The 26,462-nt window shown below is 58.0% G+C and overlaps 1 protein-coding gene across 2 annotated transcripts; it reads right to left on the bottom strand.

The window, feature by feature from the left end:
* MARK4 (MAP/microtubule affinity-regulating kinase 4) lies at positions 1–26,456 on the bottom strand. 2 transcript variants are annotated; one of them, XM_004694192.2, is made up of 18 exons: positions 26,261–26,456; positions 21,968–22,168; positions 20,061–20,114; positions 19,931–19,979; positions 19,174–19,239; positions 19,002–19,072; positions 17,914–17,970; positions 15,655–15,891; positions 12,644–12,763; positions 12,133–12,232; positions 10,780–10,889; positions 10,522–10,681; positions 7,702–7,919; positions 5,446–5,549; positions 3,745–4,023; positions 3,471–3,550; positions 2,584–2,628; positions 1–1,295 (listed from the first exon to the last, which is right to left on the bottom strand). In XM_004694192.2, exons 1-18 carry the CDS (start codon positions 26,309–26,311, stop codon positions 1,231–1,233), a joined length of 2,067 nt encoding a protein of 688 aa, XP_004694249.1. In that variant the 5' UTR covers positions 26,312–26,456; the 3' UTR covers positions 1–1,230. The 2 variants fall into 2 exon arrangements, with proteins under 2 accessions (XP_004694249.1, XP_004694248.1); XM_004694191.2 differs by lacking the exon at positions 3,471–3,550.
* Positions 26,457–26,462: the final 6 nt, after the last annotated feature.

Below are 26,462 nucleotides of genomic sequence, written 5' to 3'. Positions count from 1 at the left end.
CACCGGTCAATGACTGTTTATTGAATAAATGTACTACTGGAGTAAGAAGTGGCTTAGAGTCCAGTATAACATGTGGGCGGGCTTGTGATTGGATGAATGGGGGGGGGCGTCTGAGATCGGAACTGGGGGCCTCGGGGATGAGGCCGAGTACTGTCCTGCTGCCCTCTCCCAGTCATCCTGACCCTCACACCCCCACCGCTCCCATTCTGCAGGTGAGGAAACCGAGGCTCAGAAAGGAGAGGCCACTGGCCCAGCCCACACACCTCCTGTGTCTTACGGCAGGTGAGGGCAGGGAAGGAACCCCAGGGGCAGCGTGGGGGTGGGGAGGGACTCTCCTAAGTTTATTGGGCAACAGGCTGTGAGGAGTGGGAGGCCGACAGGAGGGTGGGGTGTAATAACTTAAAAACCGGAGGTGACAGCGGCAGCTCCTCGGGAGATCTCTGCGGAGGGGCAGGAGTGGGGTATTCACAGGGGTTTGTACAAAGTGGCCCGCGCCAGCCTGGGGCAGGAAGGGGAGTTCGAGCATGAAGGAAGTGGAGGGAAAGGAATCTGCCTCTCTGCCCCCCCACTCCCCTCCCCCCCCATTCTCCAGTCTTTAGGCTCAGCAGCTCTTCCTGCCCAGGCTCAAGGCTTAGTTCTTGAGGTGCTGGGAGGTACAGAAGAGTTTCCCTTTCTGCTCCGCCCGGTCCCCAAAGTCTCCTCAGGTGCGCCATGGTCGGACGAGGGGGGACAGGACAGGCTGGAGGCTCCAGGAAGGTGCCAGCTCCTCCTGCTGAGCCCCCGAACTCTTCTCTCATGCCCAGTGATCCCGGAGGACAGCCGAGGGATGCTCTCTGCCCCCAAATCGAATTCAGGAAAACTGAAGTGATGACAAAGAGATCCCTTCCCTGACCCCTTTCCCGCCCTTAGAAGCGAAGGAGACAAGAACGAGGCAGAGAAGGGGCCCGGGCGTGGTGGCTCAGAGCTCGAGGTCATTGGAGATGCGGGTGACGAGGGTGCGGAAGGCCAGGGCGGTGCCCGCCACGCGGCGGAACAGAACGCCCCGCAGGCCGGGCCGGGGCAGCTGGCAGACCTCCACTTCGAAGTGGGACAGGGGCTCGGGCCCGCCCGCACCCCCGTGCAGGCAGGCCAGCAGGAACGGCTGTGGCTGGCGGCAGCGGCAGCGGGCGGCTGCCGTGGCCTGGCGCAGAGCTGCCATCAGGGCCTCGGGAGGGCGCGAGCTGGTCAGTTTCACACTCCAGGGGAATCGGAGCAGCCGGGGGGCGGTTTCCGCTTGATCCCAAGGTAGATGGCAACTGCGGTGGACAGACGGAGGGTCGGCGATGGGAGAGAGGGCAGGAAGCCCGCTGTCCCTGCTCGCGGGGCGCTCCAGCACCTTCGCTCCCAGGGACTTCAGAGGGACAGCTGGAGTGTCCCTCCTGCCCGCCCTCCCCACACGTGAGGGTGCGCGGCCTGTGCCACCGAATCACCCCCTCAAAGGAAACCGCACGGCCCGGAACCTCGGCGCATCCTGTGCACTGCGCGGCCGCCCGGGCTCCCTGTGACTGGAAGTCGGAACAAAGGCCCGGCCGGGCTGCCCGGGCCTCTCGGTTTGTTTGGGAAAACCGTTTTCCCGTCTGTGCTGTGGGAAGCAGCCACTGAGCCGGCTTCCTATCTAACACCCCCTTCTGGCGGCACCCTCACTTCCCACCCCAGGCCCCGCGTCAAGCAACACTGCCCCGCGGGGAGTCCTGAGGAGTTTCTGGGGGGCTTTCTGGCGGTCACAGTGTCTGGGGTGGGGCGCACTGGGCGTTTGGAGGGAGGCGAGGGGTGGCGCCCTCTGCAATGCGCAGGAGGACCCACACAACAAAGGCCGTCCTGTGTGGAAACCTCCAGACCAGAGCGCAGAGCTCGTCTTTCCGGTTTCGGTGGGGCTGACTCTGCCTCTCAAAGCCAAGGCGAGCTGCTCTGCCAGCCAGCGGCTACCCTGGCCCTGATGTCTGCGACTGGCTCAAGGGCGAGCACGTGATTAGGTCTAGCCAGTCAGAGTGCCCTTGAGGCCCAGGCATCGGTCATGGGGTGGACACACGACCAGCCCTGGCCGAAGAGAGTCAGTCCTGGGCCTTTGGCAGGACCGCAGGGGAGACGCGTCCCGCTGGGTCTAACTCCCGCCGCCTTGGACTAAGACAGATGTGGCCACGTTCAGCGCAGCCGCTTCTGTGAACCAACTTTTCCAGAACACCGTGTTTCTGGGTTGAATGCGGCTGCTTTTGCCCTGCACTATACAGCCCAATGGCTATGACCGTCTAAACCGTCCGCCATCTGGGGCTGAGCTGACGCCTGCAGCCCACCGGCCTGGAGCTGCCGGCAGCCGCTCTGCTTCACGGATGCGGAGACAGAGGTGGCGTCAGCTCAACAGGCGGACAATGGTGAGGGGCCGCACAGGCTCAAGTTAAAGACGGTCAGGGACAGGGTGGCATGAGTGGGGCAGGGCTATGGAGCTGCAGGATGAGACTTGGGTGCCAAGCACCTGCGGGGAGGGTAAGAGGCAGCTGAGCAGCAGGAGGGGCTGCTGTGGAGCCAGGGGTAGACACATGCACTCACCTTGTGACCTCAGGTCCCCCGATTCTCTCAGGTTCGTCTGCGACCCTAGGAGAGGGGGAAGGAGCAGAGTGGCTAGTGTGGGCAAGGGGAGCCCCTCCCTCCCTGGCTGCCTCCAGGACTCTGGACAGCCCCTGTCTCCATCCTGGGTCCCCACCCCCCGTCGGCAGGAGCTGGGGAGGGCTGAGTCAGGACCTGCTCACTCTGTTCTGAAGGGGAGCCCCTTCTGAAATGGTTAGTGCAGGTGACAGGAAAGATACAGAGAAACTTGGAAGGCGAGAGAGAGGGGGGCGGGCACACACACACCTCCATGTAGGAGGCACACACACAGCCTCTTAGGCTTTGCTCACAGGACCTCCTCATTTAAAATGGGACCCCTTCCCCATCCCCTGACTCCCCTTCCCTGCTCTGTGCTCCTCAGTACCTGTCACTCCCTGGCGGGCAGTGTATTCACTTGTTTACTGTCTGGTGCTGTGGGAGAAGTTGGCTCTGCCTAGGCAGTGCCTTACACATTTTGGTCTCTCTACTCCGGGGTCTAGGATGGTGCCAGGCACACGGTAGGTGCTCAATAAACAACAGTAATAGCAAACATTTATAAAGCATGTCTCAAGGCAACATTCTAAGTTCAGTCCATTTTTAACTCATGCAAAACTCCATAAAGAAGAGGAAACTGAGGCCCAGAGAGTCTCAATGATGCCAACGGTCACTCAGCAGAGCTGCCAGTCTGAACTGGGACACTCTGGGTCCAGAGGCCGGCTCACTGATCATTAAATGAATGCGAACCCACCTACACACTTACTTCGCTCACAGAGCTCCCTCCCCACCTCATCCAGTCCAGACATGCAAATGGGGGAAGAGCCAGAAAGAACAGAGGGTGGACGGGAACTTACTGATCTTGGATCCCTGGGGCAGAGAGGCGCCCGAAACGCAGCGGTTAGAGTTCTGCCGTTTAGAGGGATCGAGGGTAACCCTGTAGTGTGAGGAGGGAGGCGAAGGGTGATGGCAGAGGCGGAGAGGAGCAGGACGGGGAGAAGGACGAGAAAGAGGCCGAGGAGGACGACGAGGTATCAGGAACAGGAGGCAGAGCAGAGTAGAAGACAGGTTAGGCCCCGCCAGCCCAGCCCAGCCCACCTCCTCGTCCCCCCCATGTTCCACGGGGCTCACCTTCGGGTCAGTTTGGAGGTCAGCTTGGTGAAGAGGTTGGTGGTGGGGCGGGGTCTCCCGGCGGGCAGGGGTGTGGCCTCGTGGGCCAGTGTGGGAGAGGCAGGGGGCCCGTTCTGTACAGCCCCGCCTCCCCCGCTCCCTGCCCGCCGGTCCCGGACCTGACCACCATGGAAGGTGCTGCGGATGGTGGAGCCGCGGGCCAGGCGGCTCCGCTCCCCTGATGGGGGTGCCAGGCTGTGGCTGGAGGGGGAGGCGGGGGGTACCCGTGGGGTACCCGAGCTGTGGGCAGAGAGGAAGAAGTCAGACTCCTGAGGCAGGTCAGGGCCCCGGGCTCTCACTGTACAGAAACCAGGAAACCAAGCAACCCGGAGCTCAGAGCAGGCTGCATGTACAGCGCACAGGCTGTGCACTGCACGACTCATTTCTTTTTTTACCAACTCTTCTCCCCTCCCAGGTTACTTGTCTACCAAACTGCTCCCCTGGGGCCCATCTTCCCTGGTTTACTCTTGGTAACCCCAAGCCCTACAAGCATGAACACTGAACAAGGCCACCTGGCCAAAGACTACATTTCCCAGCCTCCCTTGCAACTATGAACAGTCATGTGGCTACGTTCTGCCCAACCAGACGCCATGGGATTGTTCTGTACCATTTCTAGGTCATGCTTCCAAAAAGACCGCAGTTTGTTCTTCAGCCTCTTTCTACCCTTTTTGCTGGCTGGGAAATGGTGGTGACGAGGGCAGTGGCCTCAGACCCAGAGCTGGAGCCTCAAGAGGAGACGGGCAGAATCGGCTGAGACGTGCTGCCTGTCTCTGGATGGCTGTGCCCGAGGACTAAGCCTCGACCTCACTCAACCACTGCACTCCGGGGCCCTCCACAGCAGCCGACCGTATGGTCTAACCGATAGCGCTCTTGAGCGGAACGGAAGGCCGCGCCTTACAGGGGTTACGGGTGCAGGCTGAGTCAGGCCGCAACCTCTGCCTTGAAGCACCAGTGGTGTGACCTGGGACAAGTTACTGAGCCTCTCTGCGCCCGTTTCCTCAGCTGGGAAAGGAGGCCAGGATCTCCAGCAGAGCGCTCGGGACACAACAGACACATCGTCACCTCCACTGGGGCCTCCAGTGGAAGCTGGGGGCAAGAGAATCAGCCCCATCTTGCAGAGGCGGCTCTGAAACGGGCTGGGGGTCATCCTCCAGCAGCACAGAGGCGGGGGTGCCGCCACGGCCCCAGGCATTCAGCTGCTCTGCTCCCCCACCACTGGGCAGTAACACCTGCGCCCCCGAGCCCTCTCCTCACCGACCCCCGGGCTGGAGCTAGGACGTTTGTCCCTCTTAGGCTCCCTCCCTTGGTGGCAGCTGAGGCCCGGGCAGGCGGGCCTGCAGGCAGCCAACCAGAGGCGGCTGAGGCCGCAACCTCTGGGCTCCTCTCAGGTTCTAAAAATGGATCATTCAAGAAAACCAACTCAGGTTCCCAAGGCTTGTAGGCGGAGAGCGGAGGGTGGCGGGAGGTTCTGCTTTCCTGGAGCTGATGACTAATTAATTAAGGGGGTCGGGACGTGGGGGGCTGGCGGGGAATGAGTAGATTCTGCCAGGGCAAGGGCGGACAGCTCTCCAGGACCCATGGCATCCCCTCCCCAGTGTCTCTCACTGTAGGTGGAGGACCTGCTCCCCCACACCCCGCTCCCTACCGCCGCCCCCCACATACCTGTTTTCTTTGCCATTTGGCAACAGGGATGGGCGCTCAGCCCCTGGGCGTTCTGTGCAGACGTAAGTGTTCCTGCGGGTCATCATGCTGGGCGGGAGGCTGTTCTGTGGGAGACACGGCCAGGAGGGGAGTGAAGAGGCAAAGGGCCACCCCACTGCCCCTCACCCTACCTGGGGTCCCTGGTTATGAACAAAAGGAGCTTGCGTGAACTGAGTCAGGGCAGGCGATGGTTGCCAGGACAGCACCTAAACACAGGCAGGCTTTCAGGGCCACCCAGGGGTCTAGGCTCAGGGTCACAGGGCCCGGGGCTGAGGGCACCGGCTCGTCCACTCTCCCCCAGTTTGCCCAAGCCCGGTGCTGGGAGCCACGGCAGACTCGACTAAACGTGCACATTCCGCGGCCTCAGTCTCTGCGCAGGCGGGACCGTCCGCCGAGCCTCTCTCCTTCCTCGCTGCCACTGGGCACACCCCAGGGTTCCCCAGGGCTGCCCACTGCAGGCTGCCACTTCACGTTGCTGGCGCCTGCTCATACATCTGTCGCCATCCGGTGCTGAGCTCAGGGTGGGCGTGAGAGTTCAGAGGTTCCCTCTCTCTCTACCCTCCGCAAGGCTGCCTAAGATGGACATTACTGCTTCTTTCAGAATCTGGAGGACTCCTACCAGTTGGAGCCCCCGGAGAACAGAATTTTCTTTATGGGCAAGTTTTAAATTATGGATTCAATCCCTTTAGCAAGTATATGTCTGTTTAGGTCTTCTGTTTCTTCTCACGTCAGTTTTGGTTAAACTGTAATTCCAAAGATTTGTCCATTTCATCCACGTTGTCGAACATGTCACCCTGGTATCTTTCCCCATCTTTTTATATTAGGAAAGAATTATTTCTGATACTGGTCATTTGTGTCGGCTCTTCTTCTTTTTTAAAGGTTTATTTACTTATCTCTGTATAGAGCTGGGGTGCAAGCCAGAGGCGCAGGGGCGGTGAGAGGCTTCACCAGAGACAGAGCGGGGAGCAGAACAGGCAGATTGCCGGAGTACACTGCTGAGGGGGGCAGCGGGAGACAGGCGAGGTCTGCTGGGCCCTGTGGGTCAGCTCCGGGGTGGGGATCGAACTCACACCGAAGTGGCCGCGGCCAGCTTTGCAGTGCTGCGCTTTAACCCTCTGAGGCAGCAAGGAGGGTCTGTCTTCTTTTTCTTAATCACTCTTACTGGAGGCCTGATTTTATCTGTCTCTGCAAAGAACCATTTTGTAGCTTTGCTGATTTTCTTCAGTGTTCAGATAGGCCCTCTTTGGTGACTTTATCTCTTTGTTATTTCCTTCCTTCTACTTTTTGGGGAGCTAATTAACTCGCTTCTTAGCATCTTCGGGGGATACTTTAACAAGAACCACCATTCCCGTCCCCAAAGTGCTTGCTGAGCCAGACCCTGGGGGATTTTCTGGGCAAAATCCTCATAACGACCGAGTTTCTCCACTGGCCGTTTCACAGGGTGGAGCAGCGACGCCCAGAGAGGTGGAGCCACTTGCTCAAGGTCACGCAGCTCATCAGTGCCCTTCAGCTCTGGGCCGTGTCACTTCAGACACCAGCCTCCATCTTTGCGTCCCAATGTCGTGGGGCCCACAACCTGTGCTGTACACTTCTAGGGAGCCGAGGACGCGGGAGAGCCAAACCACATGCCCAGTTCTGCAGTTCAGCGCCTGCACCCAAAGGCTTCGGCCGGCCCCGCACTCGCAGAGACGGGGCAGGTGGAAATGGGGTGTCACAGGCAAGGTCCCGAGGTCGGACTGCTAGAGCTGCCCCGGTGCCTGCTTTCGAGAGCGCTGGGCTCCTCCTGGCGGGTTTCTGAGTCCTGGGCTGCGGCCCAGGCTGTGCTTCTTGAACTCAGCAGTGGCAGAGGTGGCCTCAGAGGTGGCCACTCCCTTGGCGGGTCAGTTGTGCCATGTGACCGTGTCACTCCCGTGGTCTAGCCCACTGACTGCTCCCCCCGCTGTCCTACAACTGGGTAAGCACCACCTAACTCCCCATATTAAATCCTTGCGGCCAAAAGCAGGTCTAATGCTTCTTTTCGACATGGAACATTAATTTACATGCTGGCATTAAGCTTAAATTCAGGCAGAGAGCATCTAAAAATTGTTCAGTGAACGAACAGATATGACGGGGCTCCCTGTGGAGGCCTGGGGAGCAGGACACGGGAGGACAGGGTGCGAGAACACCAGCTAGGTGGGACTTGGGGCTGCCCGCGGCCCCCGGCCCGGCCCCACTCACAGGCGCGCTCGTGCTGTCCTTCCGCCGCTCCGGGATCTCTGCCTTGTTGGGGTTGTGGGCGCTGCTGACCATGGGGCTTGAGGGGGGCAGCCCTCGGCTCCCACTTCCAGCAGCACTGCAGCTCGCCTTCCGGCTTGGCAGGCGCTCCTCCTTCAGCTCCGTCTCCCCTGTGCTGGTCGGGCTGCGCTTGGGATGCAGGGGTGCAGGGGAGGGGCCACCTGGCAAAGGGAGGCATTCTCAGGGCTGCAGCCTCTGCAAAAGCCGAAACCTACTATGGGGGACCCCTGGAACCTTAGAGGTCCCTGCACTGGCTGCACAGGGCTTTCTGACCACATCCAGGCAACACGTGTGACTGAGACACGGCACACCAATGGCATGACGGACATACGGGTCATTCTCCACGTGCTCTTTCTAAAGACCAGAGGACCGGGAGCACACTGAAGGCCCTCGACAGAGGAAGAGTTAAAAACAGCCACGCACCCCTTGGGCCGCGTCTTAGTCCACAGTGGCAGGCAGGCATGACGCGTCCTAAGAGGCTCTACCCTCCAGCCCAGCTGTGTGGCAGGCCGCACACCCGGTCTGGGGCTTCTTACTCAGGATGGCACAAGGACAAACCACTTAAGGACACATTCCTCACAATGTGTCTTGGCGGTTAAGTGGACCTGACTACAGGCAAGGTATTTCTCCTCAGTGGAAGACAATGCAGATATAAGGAAGAACAAGGCAATTCTTTCTGTATCAGTACAGAATGATCTTTGAACATTTCGAAAGACGAAGCCAGATAAGAGGCCTACAGTAAACTATGATCAGTACAGGAAGGGACCGGGGCTCTCCATGTATCAGTTCACCCGAATCTACAGGTTTACATATATGTTGCTCCTAAAGTCCACCATTTGCATCACACGGGGAGAGGATGTTCCATTTCTAGTACACCAACAGATTCACAGCATATCACGTAGCCCTTCTCTTTCTCCTATGCAGAGATAGCTATCTACCTTTTTATGAATAAAAATATACAGGGCTATAGTACAGCAGAAAGAAACGAGAGCGAGAAGCCAGCACAAAAGGACACGCAGAGCCGGTCACGGCGGCTGCTCGGCGGCGAGCTGGGGACCGGGAGACGTGCGCAGGACGAAGACTCTTCTGACTCGCTACCCTTTTCCTACTGTCAAATTTGAAGGGTGTGACTGTATTCACTTCAAAAACAGAACAAGACAAATCTGGTCCCTGTGAGAGATGTACAGATTTAGAGTCAGCAAGTTAGATGTATTCTAGAGCTTAGTCAGAACTTCTGCCTTAATGTTCCGCGAGGCCAAAAGCTGGGGGCTCCATGCTGACGGACACTCACCCCGTCAACAGTGTTTTACTTGAGAACCCCAACTCTCAGCATCTCTGTGTGTGCAGGGGAGTTGAAGTTTACCATGTCTGGACCCAGGCTGTTGGAGTTCCTTCTCAGGCATCTTCTGGGCCAGTCTTACTACTCTACCGGTACGAAACGCGGACCCAGGGGAGAACGGCTTGATCGTCTGGGCCCCAGAACTTCTTTCTTAGGGCTGATGCTCAGTTTCCCTGACACCCCACTCCTCAGGCCAGTGCCCACCCCAGAATAAAGGACAGTTCTGCTGGAGAGGTGCAGGCAGCCAGAAAGGAGTGTCGGAATACCGCGGCAGCTCCTCAAACCTTTCACCACAGTATTACCGTGTGACCCGCAATTCTGCTCCCTGGCACGTGCCCAGGAGAAACGAAAACATATGTCCACACAGAAACTGGCACATGAGCGTTCGGAGCAGCGTCATCTGTGGCAGCCAAAAGCAGATGCTGTCTTTTGTCCACTGGCCACTGAATGAATACACGACTGCTGTCCAGCCACACAGCGCAGTTTTTGGCAATCAGGAGGGATGAAGTACTGAACTAGTCTGTCCGCATGGAAACAAGGACAATTCTGCAAAACATTAAGCTAAGCGAAAAGAGCCAGACACACACAGTGTAGGATTCCATTTACACAAAGTCTCCAGCAGGAGGAATCTGTATAGAAAGTAAATTAGCAGTCAGCGAGAGCTGGGAGTGGGGTGGGTGGGGATTGGAGGTCAGTGGCTAAGGACTGTAGAGTTTCTTACTGGGGTAAAGAAAATGTTCTAAAATTGAATGTGATGGGGGCAGAGCTCAGGATTTACCACTACATCGTACACTTTAAGCGGTACGTGTATGGTATGTGAAGTCAGTCTCAGTAAAGCTGTCAAAAAGTAATGAAAAGGATTGATTTGATGAGGGTGGAGGTGACAGTCATCTTGGGAATTTCCAGGCCTACTCTGTGGTGGTGGTGTTGATGGATCCTTTTGTTTTCTGCGGCTAGCTGTCAGTTGCAGAGCAGGGGTTCCAATCAGTGCCCGAGTCCCTGTCTACCAGTAAGAGTCTTCCCTCATCTCAGTGTGGGAGAGGCAGAGGGCGAGCTCTCAGCAGCTACTTTGTTCAGTGTGTCCCACTCACAGTGGAATAATCCCACTGGACCTGGCTACGGAGGTTTCATCGCTGACAAGTGGACCACAGAGATGGCAGCTGCCGTCTGGGTGAGCACGGGCAGCGCTGAGGCACTGACTGGGACTGGGGTAATGTGAGGCAAGTGAGAGGTGACAGAGACCAGAGGCGCAGGGAAGGAGTAAGACACAGAGATCGTCCGCTCTGCAGACTCCCGTTTCGGATCCCTCCCGAGCCCGGCTGTGCATTCCTGCCCGTCAGCCTCCCTGCGTCTCCTGCTGCCCACCAGCAAGCCCTACCGTGGGCGGGGTTGGGTGGCATGGGAGGGCGTGGCCCATCACTCACAGAAGTCGCTGTGCCTGCGCTGGCGGTGGTAGGTGGAGGAAGAACTCCGCTGCCCTTTGCTGTGGCTGGTGCCTTTGCTGGAGCTTGTTCCATTGGTGGTGTCGCTGGGCGCCCGCACCCGTGCCAGGGCCAGCCCAGGGGCGCCCCGATCCCCACCCTCCTGGAGGAGAACGACAGATAAGGATCCTCGGTCTCATGATCGCTCTGCCCCAGGAGTCCCCCAACCCTGGGCATCAGGCATCCCTGGCACCTGCTGACCTCAGTCTTCCTGCCCAGCAGGAGGTAGGTGGCGGTCACTTCGTTATACTTCTGGCTGGTCAAGGCCTCTTTGATTTCTTCCCGCGTGTAGCCCATACCCACCATCACCTCTGTGGGAAGGGGATGAAGAAGGGGTTCAGTCTCCCCAGACCCTTCCCTTCTATACCTTTCTGCATGTCACAGAACAACTGCTCTTTGGACTATTGGTCATGCCCTCTTCGGTTGGCAGCATCCTGATTCTTCTGGATCATTCCCTCCCTCACAGACCACCTGCAGACTCCTGCCTGCGACAAACCCTGGCCCCAGGTCTGGGCCGTCAGAGTGCTCCACACCCAAAGCCGCACTGATCACAACCAGCATTGGCAGGTGCCTCCACTCTGACCAATCGGAGCATTCTACCCCGAAGGCCACCCTGATGTGTTCAGAGGTAGCCAACGGGCACCAGTCTGGGACTGCTACTGAAATGTAGGAAAGTGGTTCTCTCCCTGAGGGGTGTCCAGGTCAATAGGCTGTGCTGATCAGCTTGCCTGGGAAAGAAGCCACCGCTGAGGAGATTCCCAGTAGCCGCCTGTGAGCATCTGGATCTAGCTGTACCTGAAGACGGGCCTTCTCAAATGTGTGAGTGACCAACAACACTATTAGCTAAACCACATGAAATGGTGGTGCTGACCGTTTCTGACCTATAAAAATGGCAGTTTCATATGGTTTACTCTATTATTATTATTATCGGTTTTGACCAGAATGGCTTAGGTTTTATGTTAGTAGCAACTAAGAAAGTCTTGACTAACATAACTAGCTCCTGACTAACATAACTAGGCCTCGGTTTCTTCAGTTATAAAACAGAGTTACTGGATGGTTCTGAGAGATGCTTTCAGAGTTAATGCTTTTAGGAGCCAAGAAGTGGAGGATTCCACGTGGGAAGGATCAGGACCAAAGGGGGGTGGTGGGTGAGACACATGCCAAGGTGTGGGGGCTCCCCCCCAAACAAGCAGATTACTAATGACTTGTGCCGAAACTCTTCCAGAAGAGGCCTGCGATTTCTGTGTCTTAACAAATCAAAGCCAACACACGTCAGCACCTGTGCCTGACGTAAATGCACTAAATAGATCAACTGAATGTTCATAACAATCCCATGAAATGGGCTATGAGGGTCTGATTTTGCAGGTGAGGAACCAGCAGCACAGAGAGGGGAGGCCACTTGCCCAGGGTTGCACAGCTGGAAGGCAGCCCAGGGGCTACAGCCCAGACTTGTCTGTTCTCCCTAGTGGCCCTGCAGGCCCCTCTCGCCAAGGGGGTAGGTGCCGGGAAGTGCCCACCCCCAGCTCTGTGGCCCCCTGCTCCCACGATCCCCACCTATTCGCTTAGTGTCCCCGAAGTCTTCCTCAGGCTCTGTGTATGGCTTCAGCTCCTCGCCCTCATAGCCGATGTTGATCCATTTGTCTTTCATGATTTGCTGCAGCAAGACAGTGAAAGGGGCAAGACGGATGTCAGTGGAACTGGGAAAACCCAGCTCCCCACCCCTCAGGATTGCCCTATAGCCCACCTCAAGGGCTAACACCCCAGAGCTGAGGGCTCCTGAGGCAGCACCTCCTCCCCACTCTGCACGCCCCTGCTGGAGCTTCCTGGGGCCACCCTGCTTCCTCCGCATCATCTGGGTCCCTGGCACCCTGTAATCATCCTAGGAGCTCATTAGCTAATTACTGGCATGGCGGGGAGTGGGTGAGGCTGTTGGAGGGAGGGGGGCTGGGAGCCTTTGCCCGGGCTGCCTATCTCCCCCCATCTTCCAGCAGGAGACGGGAGGCCAGAGGACAAGGGCGGGCACGAGGGCAGGGCCAGAGGCTGAAGTGGGAGGGGGCAGGCTCACCTCGAGAGTGCAGCGTTTAGCTGGGTTCAGCACCAGGAATCTCCGCAGGATGCTCTCGCAGTCCGTTGACATGTAGAAAGGGACCCGGTACTTCCCTCTGAGGACTCTCTCCCGCAGCTCCTGCAGGGGCAGGGTTACTGGGTGGGGGTTCCTGCCCCACCTCCCCACACACATATTCACCGTGCCCCAGCTCCCAAGAGCAACGGGAGCGCCTCATCTCAGCCCTGGCCAGGCCGGCACCCCTCCCCCTCTCCTGATCTTACCGACCGTCTGCAAAACGGGGGTACTAGACTAGACACAGCAATTGAAAAAGCATTTTTAAAAGCTCCGTTAACTTTCGTCCAGAGATGACCTTGTAGGGACCGTGAGTCCTCCACGGAGACTCGTGCGAGGAGCCGGGCAGGCGAGTTGGCCCCGGGCCTCAGCCTCCCCACCTGTGACCGGGGCAGATGCGCCCTCGCACGCAGGCCGGCGGGAGCGCGCAGCGCCAGAGGCTGAACTCCCGTCTGGCCCAGAGCAGACCTTAGGCTGACAGGTGGGGGAGGGCGGGGGGCCCCCACACCCCTCGCACCTTCCCCGCCTCTCCAGGCAAGCCTGCGCTCCTGCAGAGCTAGGCGGTGCTGCGGTCTCGGAGCACACTGGGGCGACTGCGGCCCTGTGAGGCGGAGCCTGCAACCAGCTGCACGCTGCATGCTGTGGCAGCCCTGGGGAGCCCTCCATCCTGAACTAGGGACTGAGGGAGCACGGCGGGGGGCAGGGGTGCTGCCAGGAGCTCCCACGGGGCGCTCTCCTGCAGGGCAGGAAGAGGCCTGGGAGCCTGTGGGCCGGCAGCTGATGCCACAGGGCCATGAATATTTAAGAATGGTGAGCACCGCAGCCTGAGAGCTCACCCCAGACGGGCCGCTTCACACACCATCACGTGTGTGCTCACGACGCAGGGAGGCGGGGTGCAAGGCCTGTCCTCTGACGAGGAAGCTCAGGCCTAGAGCAGTGTGCTGGGACCAGGCAAAGCCAGAGCCAGGGCTCCCAGACAGGCAGGAGGGCCTTGGGGCTGTGCAGGGCACTCCCGGCGTCCATGGCGGGGAGAAGCTGTCAGACCACTGCCACCACCAGAGCGACCCGGCCCCCTGCCAGGTCTGTGAAGGGGGCTGTCCACCCCCAGGCTGGCTGGACCTGGGCTCTCGTTTTTTCACTATCCATTGAAGTAACACTGTCCTAGAACATTACATAAATTTCAAGTGTGCAACTTCACACACCTTAATGTCCCATATAGAGGTGGGGACACTGAGGCCCAGAAGAGCCTTGTGTGAGGTCACTCAGCAAGGGAATGATGCTGGGGACTGCCCCACTGGGCCTGGCGAACCTGGAGCGCAAAGCAGGGCACACGAGGTGACAAGGGCCTGAGGCAGGTGAGAGGCCGGGCAGCCCTTGGAACAGGCCTCTTGGCTTCATGCGTGGGGATGGGAGAGCGTATTTTGTGAGTGGCCATGCCGGGCCCATCTGATCTCAGCACATCTCTGAATCACTGCTACGAGGACGGCAGTGGCCAGACCTCACTGAACACAGCTGGGGCCGGGGCCCCGGGCAGTCAGCTGCTCGGCCAAGGCCACAGTGAAACCGGGGCTCCCTCCTCTTTGAGGCTTGAGCCTCTGTTCTGGGGGCCCAGCCCCAGGGGCTCCTCCAGCCCTCAGCCACAGGGAGCAGGACTGAGCTCCCGCCGTAAAATTCCCCACCTGCATCAGAGAAAGGCGGACAGCCCGAGTGAGGGACGGCCTGCAGGACAACAGGCCTGAGCTCGCCAGCCAGGCCCCGTCCTAGAGGAGGAGACTGAAGAGACCGGGCAACTGTCGCAGTGCGGGGAGCGGGCCAGAGCACAAGCCGCCGCCGGGGGTGTTCTTAGATGGCTGATGAAATCCAAGGATGGGCCGGCGTTAGAGGCCAGGCCCTCATCGGTGCTGTTTCCCGAGCACAAAGCCGGGACGAGATACCGAGTTCCCAGAGACGCTTGCCCCTGGAACCTTCACGGGCAGCGGGACGAGGCGCATGCAACTGCCTCCCAGCGTCCCGACGACAACGACAGCCACGCACACACGGCCAGACAGCAGGTGTGGCCGAAGCTGTCCCTCGGAAGGGACTCGCCAGCTCTTTGTCTGAGCCTTTCTGGAGGCTGCCCCATTTCAGAACAGAAAGTTCAAAGGGAAAAAAGCACCACACTCAGACCACCCACATTTCCCAGCCCCCTCGGGGCTGTTTGTTCCCCCAGTAACACGGGCCTGCCTGACAGAACCGAGGGCGCGATATTTCGCTTTCTGCCTGGCTCTGCAGCTGGACATGGCCCCTCGAGGGCCGCCATCTTCCTGTTCGAAGCGTACAACGCGGCGGTCTCAGTCTCGTCTATTCCCTGGGTTGTGCGAGCATCAGCACAATCAAGTTTAGCTTGATTCTCATCACTCCAAGAGAGTCTGAACTGGAGCCCAGGGCCTCCTCAGGCAACCTCGCATCTGCTGGCTTTATGGGGCTGCCCGTTCTGGACGGCGAACAGAAATGGAATCCTACGTGAGTGGCCTTTGGAGACGGTTTTTTCTCGCTTGGAACGTTTCTGCAAAGCGTATACGGTCGGACCCATCAACAGTGGGCAATGACCACACTCACGCACCCTTCATGGAGGGAGTCTGGAGGAGCTCCGTGTCGCGAGGCAGCTGCACCATCACACAAACCCAGGATAGACGGTTTCCCAGACCCCAGGGCCGAGGGCACGCCTCCAAGGTCCACTGCCGTCGGGGCAGGGGTTACGTGACACCAAGTGTGTCCCGAGGGAGCCAGGGCCTGGACCTGAGGCTGCCACACAGGGCCCCTGCCCACTGTGTCTTGTAGGTCATGTGACCTCAGGCCAACCCCACCCTCTGCGGAAGAGTTGAGGAGGGGTGCGGGGGTCTAACTGTGGGGGCTGTACAGAGACCCCAGGAGAGTGACACGCCCTCCCGGCAGTCCCGCCCCGCCCTGCCCAGCACCTTGAGGTTGTGCCCATCGAAGGGCAGGGAGCCGCTGACGAGGGTGTACAGGATGACGCCGAGGCTCCAGATGTCCACCTCTGGCCCGTCATACTTCTTTCCCTGGAACAGCTCCGGGGCGGCGTACGGGGGACTCCCACAGAACGTGTCCAGCTTCGAGCCCAGCGTGAACTCATTGCTGAAGCCGAAGTCAGCAATCTTGATGTTGGCTTCGGCATCCAGGAGGAGGTTCTCAGCCTGGGAGGGAAGGGGCAGCACAGGTGGGACTCAGGGCAAGGCCCCAGCGGACTGTGCAGCAGACGGGGGCACCGGCTCTGGGGGCCACCTGGACGCTGGCCTGCCCTCCCCTTCCCTGCTGCGTGACCCTGGCGGTGACTTCACTTAAGTGAGTTAATTTACCAAAATGCCTAGAAGAGCGTTCAAACCCTCGCCCCTGGGGCTGCAGAGCTGAGTGTCCTTGGGCAATCTCCCACCCTCTATGAACTTGCTTACTCAGCAGGAAACAACAAAGAACTGACCGGTCAAGCCCGTGACAACAATCCCGCCAGACTTACGTGCACGGCACATGAAGACTTGGTGGGCTGATTAAGGGGGGGCTTACCTAGTGTGAGGTTACAAGGACAGTCTCTGGGAGAACCCCGGCAACACACTGACTTGCGGTGTGACCTCGGGGGGACCACCCATCTCTGGGCCTCAGTCTGTGTGTGGACCCCGGCCATGGGGGAAGGTGTGACGTGCTGCTGTGAGCACTCAATCCACGTATCATCCTTTATCGGGTTTTGTCTACTTTTACTTTTATTTCTTAGAGACTTAGCTGGCTTTGCCACGTGATTCATGTACTGGTTAGTATCCCACCAGCAAGCACAAAGAGGAAGAATGCGGTTTCCACGCAAAATCCCCGTGTCACAGGCAAGGAAACTGAGGCTGGAGAGGCCCCTCCCTTGCCCAAAGCAAGAAAGGCAGTGCTGGAATCCAAAGGCTGCTGTTGCCAGTCTTGTGCGGAAGGAGTCTCCCGCGTCCTGCCTCTTCCAGCCTTTTTTTTTTTTATTTTATTAAAAAGTTTATTTTTACATCATTTTGCACATTTTTTTTTCATCTCAATTGTAATCCCCACGGGTTTCCCATCACCAAATCACCCCTGTGCCACCACCATAGTCCCGTGCATTTTCTTCCAGCCTTTTCACTACAAATCGACGTACGGGCCTACCCCTCAAAACAATGCCTCTGCCTCCCCCCTCCACCCAGGCTGACTTCTGTACTCCCTCCCCACCTCTAATCCAAGAAAGGGATAGTCCAGCCCCGCTCCCCACCCAGCCTAAAGTCTGTGGGTCCCTGAGGCACAAACCAAAATTGCCTTGGTCATTTCCAGCACCCTCCACCAGGGGGCGTGCCCCTCCAGGTTAATCCAGGATAAAATGGTCAACTGAGAACCTCTAAGGTGCTGGCTGGAGGGTGGCGTGAGCCCAGGGATAAGTGTTCAGAAACCTCCACAGCATCTGGAATTCTATGTTTTTCTGAATCTAAGAATTCCAACAGATGGGACATTAAAAACACTAAAACCTGGCTTATTGCTCCGGGTCTCGTCAGCAGCAGTTACTCGGCACATAGTAGGTGCTCAAGAAACGGCAATGAGGCCAACTGCGTCGAATCAGGTGGAATTTTTCTGTCATCTGAGATGAGAACTCCAGTGTGAGTTCCCTCTGGGTGGCAGATGTGGGAAGGGGCCCAGGGGGACTTGCAGCTGCTGTCGGGCTGCCCCGTGAGCTCCAACAGGTGGTGTGGGGGGCAGTGTCTCCTCTACCTGCCGCTCCCTCTGGGGTCCCCACGCCAAGGCCCCTGTCTAGTTCCAAGACGCCTGCGACTCTAAGACCTAGAAGACCGTGCAGCCCTGAGGCTCTGAAGTCTCATTCCTTGAAGATTCCGGAATGTTCAAAAGTTTGAGATGCCAAAGCTCTGAAATGGGAGAGGACTGATTCTTCGCGTGCCCCTGAGCCCTGGCCTGACACACTCGGGAGCCAGCTTGTTCCAGAGACTGTTGTGCTCCCTTGGGTTCCCTGCTCTTCCTGTCCCCCACCTTACTTCCCCACATCTGCCTGCCTAGCCTTGCCCACAAAAGTTTGGGAAAACATCAAGGGGGGCCTGCATGCTAAGAAAAGAGCTTGGGGAAGAAAGGGGAGAATGTGGTGGAGGGTGTGGGGGAGCCACGATGGGGGTGGTTTGCAGCTTAGCTGGGGGTGCACAGAGGGTGGGGTGGCTCACCTTTAGGTCTCTGTGCACAATGTTTTTCTGGTGACAATAGTGTACGGCCGACACAATCTGAGGGATGGAAGGGAAGGTCCGTTACTTGTGGCCCCCAAACCCTTCACCCTTTGGCAGAGACCCCGCGAACCCACTCATAACTGATCCCGCAGACGCCAGGCCTCCCCCATACCCAGGCCTCATACCCCAAGTTGGTCACAGCAGCAGGTAATGCCACAGGACCTGCAGACTCCACACCCCACTTCCTTGGACACCCAGACAGCAGGGCGTCAGAGCCCAGATGTCGGGACTGCCCCTACCTCGACTTCCACAACGGCAACACCCTGGAGCGTACTGCATACCCTAGACAGACTGTGCCCCGATGTACCAGGGCTTAAGCACCCCACACCCCGTACTGCAGGACAATCCCAGGTGGGCACCCTCAGTGGGAACCCTCTGCCCAAGCAGAGCCTCACCCGGGACCTCACGCCTGCTTGTCTTCTTAGCCTCAAAGCTGGCAGCCTCACCCCTGCACCCCAAACACAGGCACCCTTACCCTGTACCTTCATGCCTCGGCACCCTTATACTTGTAGGTACCCTCACACCTTCCCCCTCACATTTATATTCTTCCTGCTACCCATACACCTGGGTCCTCACACCCCTGGGTTCCCATCACACACCTGGGTCCCCATATATCTGGGTCCCTTCATTGCCACACCCCCAGATGTCCACAAGCGGCACACTCTTGCCTCGCACCTTACATCCCCAACTCTGGGTGCCCTCATTGCTTCACCCAGGTTGCCACACATTTGCACCCTACATCGACACACCTGAATACCTAGGCACCCACACCTATTTCCCATACATGTTCTAGTCTGCACTCCTACACCAGCACACCTGCAGCTGCAGGTCCTTTCAGCCGCTTCCTACAGACTGGCAAACCCTGGCGCCCACACCTGACAGCTGGGCATCCTCACACCTGGGCATCTGCACACCTGCAGTCCCCAACTCTCCAGTGACTTCAGTCCTGAACAGCCCAGACTCACACCCACCTTGCAAACCCCAGAGCCCAGAGTCAGACACGCCCCGCCCATGACCTTGACCCGGACCTGTCGAAACTTGGCTCGAGCTTCCTTCTCCTTCATGCGGCCATGTGACACGAGGTAGTCAAACACTTCTCCTACAGGACAGAGGCCAAGCAGGGTCCAGGGTGAGATGCGAAGGGGGTCAGGGTGAGATGCGGGGTGAAGCCCACGGGGTGGGGTAGGGCAGGGTCCTCACCGGCACTTGCATATTCCATCACCAGGTACAGCGTCTTCTCGGTCTCGATCACCTCAAAGAGCTTCACTGCAATGGTGGAAGATGGTGGTTGGGGGGTTGACATGGGAAGAGACCCCCCTCACCTACCCTTAGTCTGTAACTATGTGGATGTACCGACTGTAACACCTCTTAGGCAAGATTACGCTAATGCTCCCTACTGAAAGCAAGATTTCCCAAACCCCTCAACCCATTTTCCGCCTTTTCCACTTTCTCACAGAAATGGCCAGGGATTTGACTCTGTTTTCTTCACTTCTGTGTCCCTAGCGTCTAGCACCTATCGGCCATTCAATATTATTTTTAGTGAGGACATGAACTAGCAGATGAATAAACACGGCCTTCACACGTGGGCAGGGCTAATTCATGCTCCTCACGGCCAAGACCCTCCTTCCCCTCTGCCTTAATGAGAGTGACAAAGATGATAAATGCTGCTCCTGACCAGCCCCCATCATGAGGCTCTGAATTGTTTCACACTCACGATCTTATCCAATCCTCACAAGGACCTTGAGGCAGGCCCTCTTATCACCCCCATTCCAGAGAAGACTGAGGTTCAGAGAGGTTAAGTGACTTGCCCAGGGTCACACAGCCAGTGAGCAGCAATGTGGCTATGAGAAAACAGGTCTTTCTAACTATACAACCACTATTTCTCCTGCCCATCCCCCCACCTCTTCCCAAGTGCTCTGGTTGGTAGCCCCTAGACTCATTCCCTTCCTCTCCTCACCGATGTTGGGGTGGTTTAGGCCTTTCATGATACGAACTTCTCGGAACAGCTAGAAGGAAGAGAAAGGTGAGGGTTGGTGGTTTCCAGGACCTTCTTCCCAACCACCCGGGTCCCTCTCCCTGGGCATCACCTTCTGCAGGCTGCTGGGATTTAGTTGGGTTTTGTCGATGATCTTGATAGCAACCTGGAAGTGGGAGAAGGAAGAGGAAAAGGTCAAGGTCCCACAGACCCTGGAGCCGGGAAAGGTGTCCCAACTCATCACTCTGGGATGTCAGTCCTTCGCCTCCCCTCTGCCTCCTATCGCCAACCTGGGCAATCCCTAGTGGGCTGTAGATGTGGGCCTCAGGACCTCCGCATCTGCTGTTTACACATGCCCAACACTATTCCTTATTGTCCAGTAGGGCCTGGGTGGGGCTGCTCAGACCTATGTGTGATGGTGACTGAGACTTTGAAGGGATCCCTTCAAAAGGGATCTGAGATCTCAGATTAGCCACAGCTGAGCTACAGAGCAGTAAGTAGTAATCACAGCCAACAGTTACTCACAGGTCATATGTGCCCTTTACTCGTGTGTTTTACACATGAGATCTCTTTTAATCCTCTTGATAACCCTGTAAGTACTAGGATTAACCCTATTTTACAAATGGTTTCTGGAAGCTGAGGCATAGAGCCACGAGGCTAAGGTTATATGGCTAATAAGTTTATGGGCAGGGATTTGAACTCACGCAGCCTAACTAAAACACACAACACGCGTGTGTGTGCGCACAAACACATACACGCATGTGATTCTGAAAGAAATTTCATGGTGGAAAAAATAAGAAAGTTACTGAATTCTCTTTATATTTAGCCTGTAGTTCAATGATTTTTTTCTTCCTAATTTGACTGTGAGTTTACCATTAGTGAGGGCTTTCGAAAGCTCTTAATCTAGATCTAGGGCTACGGCTTCCCCAAGGAACTTGGGCCCCCTCTGCACCAACCCCCCGTTTACCCGCCCTCTTTAACCAGTGGGGTAAAGAATTCTTCCACTGGGAGGCTTTGCTGAAAAGCTGGTCCTTTCAAACCGCACCCCCCCCCCCATCATGTCCAAAATCACTAAGGACTGACGTGTTCTTTGTGGGGGAGAGGGTCTTTTCGCTCCCCTCATATTCTCACGAATGGGTTTTTAATTCTGTCAAGTACTTTTTATGCCAGTATTGAGACGATCATATGGTTTCTCTCCTTGAATCTGCAAATGTGGTGAAGAACATGAATAAATTGTCAATTTGAAAAGAACTGTGCATTCCTGGGACAAACCCCGCTTTGTCATCATGCAGCTTTCTTTAACTGACTCGCCAGACTCTGTGAAGATTTTTGTGTCAACGCTCACTACAGTCAAGGTCTCGAGTAACATTAGCCCATAATTCTCATCTCTGAATTAGCCCTTGTCATCAGCTGGGCAGGGAACCACTTTCTTTAGTCTCTGGAGGTGGTGGCGTAAGAGTAGAATGTGTGGCCAGGATTTGCCCATAAACCACTGGAGCCAGACGTCTTCAGCGTGTGGTGGTGTAGACGGCGTGAGGGTAAGGAGCTGGTGCCAGGCTGGAGCGCTCTCGCCCGTCAATCTAGGTTAGGAGGTCTGTGGGCACTCTGCAACGGTGTCGCCATAATCCTCCGGATGTCCCCAGAGGCGGGGAGAGCAAAGGACTTTCTGTCCTCACCTCAAGATCACTGGAAGGCTGGGTGGACCCACAGTCTACCATTCAACAGGAAGGTGGCCCAGGTTTAGTCACAAAGCCCTGGGAATTCCTCTTACGAATACCTTGCGTGGCTCTACCTGTGACCTGAGATTTCCGACCATTTCAGGGTTGCCTGAAATTGGTTCTCTCCTCCCAACTAGCGTTGTTCTGGGAAGATCCGAGCTGCTGTGACCTGCCCCGGAGAAAGTCAGGGACTAACCTGAAGTCACACAGCACAGAGAGGGCCAAGCCCGCCGTTCCCCGCCTCCCACAATGCACCTGCTGCGGGAACCTGCCCCAGCCCCGCCCCACCCACCTCGCTCACCTCCCGGCCCGTGAGGATGTGCCGGGCCAGCTTGACTTTGGCGAAGTTACCCTTCCCGATGGTCCTCAGCAGACGGTAGTTACCCACGTGGGGCTGCTCCTCGGGACAGGAGGCGATGGAGTTCCGGCAGCGGGCACCCAGGGAGCGGCTGGACCAGGATGGCCCTTTGTCCGAGGAGCGGCCACTGCCCAGGGTGCCATGCTGAGGGGAGATGGAGGGTGAGTGGTGGGCAGCACTTGGCCCAGCCTGCCTGAGGGCACCGTGGGCTAGGTGAGTGACTCCAGCCACGGTCAACGGCCCCAGGCCAGGGAAGGGCAGAGATTGGGTTCCCAGCTCTCCACAAAACATACTTGAGAACAGAAACTCTGCCCCCTCCCCCCACTCCACAGCCTCTTCTTCAGCCTACACCAACTTCCTCTTCCAATGACTAGTACCTCCATTGACGCCCCAGTAATTATTCTAAACACTGCAGTTCCCAACCCCAGTCAGTGTTCACCTCCACCTGGACCCCAGCAAACCGCGGGCACACCCTGAGCCTCATGGCTCACGACACTGTTCCGCCCATCACTGAGCCGTACTGCCCCCAGCCCTATTCCAAACTCAGCCCCCTCGTGCTCCGTCCCAGTCCTCTTGGCCCACACAGGCTGTAACCAGTGGTCTGACCCGCCGCCCTGACATTGTTTCCTTCCTTCTGTGGGAAACACAGTTGCTTGTGCACAATCCCACCCCTACCCCGCACCCAGGAAACACTGGAGACCTCACCCCCGCTCCCACGCTACCCGCCCTAGCTGTTCCTGCCACCCTGTCCCTCCTGGGCCTCTCTCCCCCGAAGGTCACCGGCCTGCTCCAGCTGCCTGCCCCGATTGTCAGTGGCAGGAACAGTGCCTCCCTTTCAGGGCTGGGGCCCAGGGTACAGGTGACAAGCGACTCTCAGGCTGCAGCCAAGGTGGCTCTGCTCAGACCCCGCGTGCCCAATCCTTGTGCCCTCCCAGGGCTGGGGCTGGGGAGGGAGGGGCCGAGAGAGCTCCAGAAGAGAGGAGGCCAAAGGCGATGAGGTGAGGGCCCAGAAGTATGCCTGGCAGGGCGGCATTAAGCTTCCGAACGGTCCGTCAGTCCATCACAGTAGGGACACTGAAGCCCAAGCCATTTGGGGTCCTGGAACTAAACCCATATGCTCTACCCCAGAGCTAATGCTCTGCCCCATCCCTGCCCCATCCCGCCCCACCTTTTATGAAGCAGGCTGACCGCAGGTCCCGCCTGGACTGCGAGGCACCTCCCGGACTCTGAATTCCCACCAGAGCCCATGAAAGGCAGCTCCTGGACCCTCATGTTCCAGAGGGGAAACTGAGGCTGGGAGAGAGAAGCTGGCAGGTCAAGGTCACACATTCACGCACAAGGGTAGACACAACACTGCTGCTGGGGCCCTAACATGTGTCCGCTGCCCACAATGCCCTCCCCCAGCCTCCTGTGGAGAGCCAGTGATAGCAGCAACCCCAAAGCTGAGGCAGGGCAAGTACTTTGCCCAAGGTCGCAGGGCACTGGAGGGGTTCTAACCTGGGCCCGCAGCCTCCTGAGCAGGTCTGCTCCTGCAGCTGGCGGGCCATTCACACACCAGACCTGCTCCCAGGGGACTGAAGGGAGGTGGAGATGCTGGCTGGTGAGGCCTCTGATCCCCTCCGAGGTAGGGCTTGGAGAAGAATCTCCAGCAGGTGGCACAGAAGAGCCAACTGGGGTTTGGTCGGCACCCCACTGAAGGCTGCAGGCTTAGGGACCCCTGCAAGGGGCAGCGGGTAACAAAGCCCCCAGGGGCCGGGGGTGGGAGCTAAAATTGGCCCGCACCACCAGCTGGCCTGGCTTCCTCCCACCAGGCGCCCCAACACTGGGCCTGTTGCTAGGGAACTTCCAGGAGGCTGGGTGGCAGGGGGTCTGGAACTTGGGCTGGGGGAATGTGACCCCACAAGGCTGCCATCAGCGCATCTAAGGGCAAGGGACTGCAACCTTAAATTCCAGAAGGAGACAGTTGTCCCTCCAACTAATGTTGGGAGGCAAAGAGAGGAGATGGCCTCAAAGCCCGAACTAGGCACAAATCTAAGTCCTTGCATCCACCCCACTTTACAGATGAGGAAACTGACGCTCAGAAAGGTGAGGTCACTCGCCTGAGGTCACACAGCTTGGGAGAGGCAGAAACTAGATCTGAACCCAAGTTTATCTGAATAATCACAGTAATAGTAACAATGATACCAGCAGCTAACACACCAGGCCCCGCGTATGCATCTGACTCACACTATCTCCTCGCTCCTTAAAACATCCCTAGCAGGGAGGCCTGATCACCAAACTCAGAGAGAGATAAAGAAACTGAGGCTCCCAGCAGGGAGTGGATCTGCAAGCTCCAGCAACAACTACTGACAGACAGCCCGGGGCTGGGAATCAGGCAGACTGACTCAGACCCAGTGTGCGAGCACTTCCTGGGTGCCCGGCTTCTCCAGCATCCTCTCGAGTAAACCTCTGGTGGACAAGCAGTTTCCAGGGCAGGAAACCGAGGCTCGGGAGGGGAGAACCAGAGTCTGACAACAGTCAAATGGGCTGTTAGAATCAGGATTTGCACCCAGGCTAAGGCTTCCCTGGTACTTCCTATAGTAACTGGGGGGTGGGGAGATGTCACCAGAGACTCCCAGTTAGCTTGGCTTTAATATGACAGGCAGGGGCTGGGGTGGGGATGGGGTAAGCATCTCCATGTGGGAGGGTTCTGCAGGGTCACAGGCCAGAGGTCAGTTTTTCCTGTGGAGACCTGGGGTGGGGATGGTGTGACCTAGTGGAAGGTCTTGAGGGAAAGGGGCAGGGGCCCCGGCTGCGGAGGAGCCTGGCGCTGGTTGCTGATGGTAGTGGTGGACCTTTAGAAGCGCTGAGAGTAATCAGAAGCACGGGACATGAGGAGGATCTCTGAAATTGTTCTGGGCTGTGGTGTAGGGATGGGGAGGGGTGGCTGGAAACCATGGGCTAGCAGAAGTCAGGGGCAGGATGCCTGGGCAAGGGGTCTGGTCTTGAGGACATGCTCAGATGTCACAGGAGTGGATTCTAGCACAACCCTGGGGACCAGAGAGAAGTCTGGAGCCTGCAAGGCCTAAAAGGGGTTTCTTAGGAATAAAGGCTGGGCCTTGGGGTGTTAAGAGGCCTAGAAACTTGGGGAGAAGCCATCCAGCAGACAGTCCCCAAGAGAAAAGGGTTAGATCAGAGCCCTTGAGTGCAGAAGTCCTCCTCTGGAAGAAGGACTTCTTGTGAGCTGGGAGGACAGCTGAAGTTGAGGAGGGGCTTTCTCAGAAAGGCCAGATTATCCTCCCCCCCAAAAAAAAAAGAAAAAGGGAGGTCTTGGAGCAGAAGGGATGGGGGTATGGAGAGCTAGAAGAAATGGTGTCCTGTGAGGAGGGGCCTGGCCCAGGTGGGGGTCAAGAGGTTGGGGGTATGGGGAGGGGGCTTGCCTGAACTGAGCAGTTGATACGGGGGCCTAAGGCCTAGAGTCAGACTGGTCCAGGGCCTAGAAAATCGAGAATGGCCTTACTCCCTGGAAGTTGGAAGCCAAGACTTATGGGCCAGGAAGAGACCAGAGAGGGTCCCCCTGCAGCATGTTGGGGGAGGGCTGGGAATCCAGGGACAAGACTGCCTAGAAGATGGGGATCAAGGCCTGGGAGTGCAGAGACCTTGAACAAGCCAGAAAGGGCTCTGGGCCCAGGAAAGGTGGAAACTGGTTTCCATGAGGGGGTGCCCACGGGGCTGGGAGGATCCCAGCAGTTAGGAGGGCTGGGAAAGAGGAGGGGGCCTCTGAGGAGCTTGGCACCCTGATCCAGACCGAAAAGGCCAAAGCCAGAGGCAGGACAGGGCCGGGCCTGTCCGGGAGAGGGCCAGGGCTGGGCCTTGGGGTCAGGAGCCCAGCAGCTCCGGGAGGGGCGAGTTGTGGGACGCGGTTGGCCAAGAAGGGAAGGGGCTAAGAACACGCGGAGAAGGGAGGGGCTCCTGGAAGGCAGGGGTGGGGGCTTCCTGGAGGGGAGAGACCCTAGCGGAAGCGGTCTGTAGAGGGACAAGAGGGGTCCCGAGAGAGGGGCGCCCCCAGGGATGGGGCTGAGCTGAGGAGTGGGGGAGGGTCGACAGGCTTGGAAGTCGGGGCGGGGGTCGGGAGGTGGCGAACCGGAGCAGGCCTGGGAAATGAGCGTGGGGGCTCGCGCGGCGAGGGGCACTGCCGGGCGACGGTTCGGCGGCCGGACCCGGTCGGGGCTCCCCAAGGGGCCGGGCCCCACTCACCGTGTCCGAGTTCCGATCGTTGCCCGGGGCCAGCGCCGTCCGCGAAGACATTTTCTCCGGGTCCCGGGGGACGGGGCGGCCGGGTGGGGGGGGGCGGGGTTCCCGGGGTCCCCTCTCTTCCCCTCCCCCCCCGCCGGCCTGGGGACGCGAGCTAAAAAGCTGGGCGCCGTGGACACCCGGGTTCACGCTGCGGGAGAGGGGG

This window comes from Condylura cristata, unplaced genomic scaffold, assembly GCF_000260355.1.
Source record: "Condylura cristata isolate star-nosed mole 26May11 unplaced genomic scaffold, ConCri1.0 scaffold00041, whole genome shotgun sequence".
NCBI classification, from domain to species: Eukaryota; Metazoa; Chordata; class Mammalia; order Eulipotyphla; family Talpidae; genus Condylura; species Condylura cristata.
This window is presented reverse-complemented; position numbering and strand designations above follow the sequence as displayed.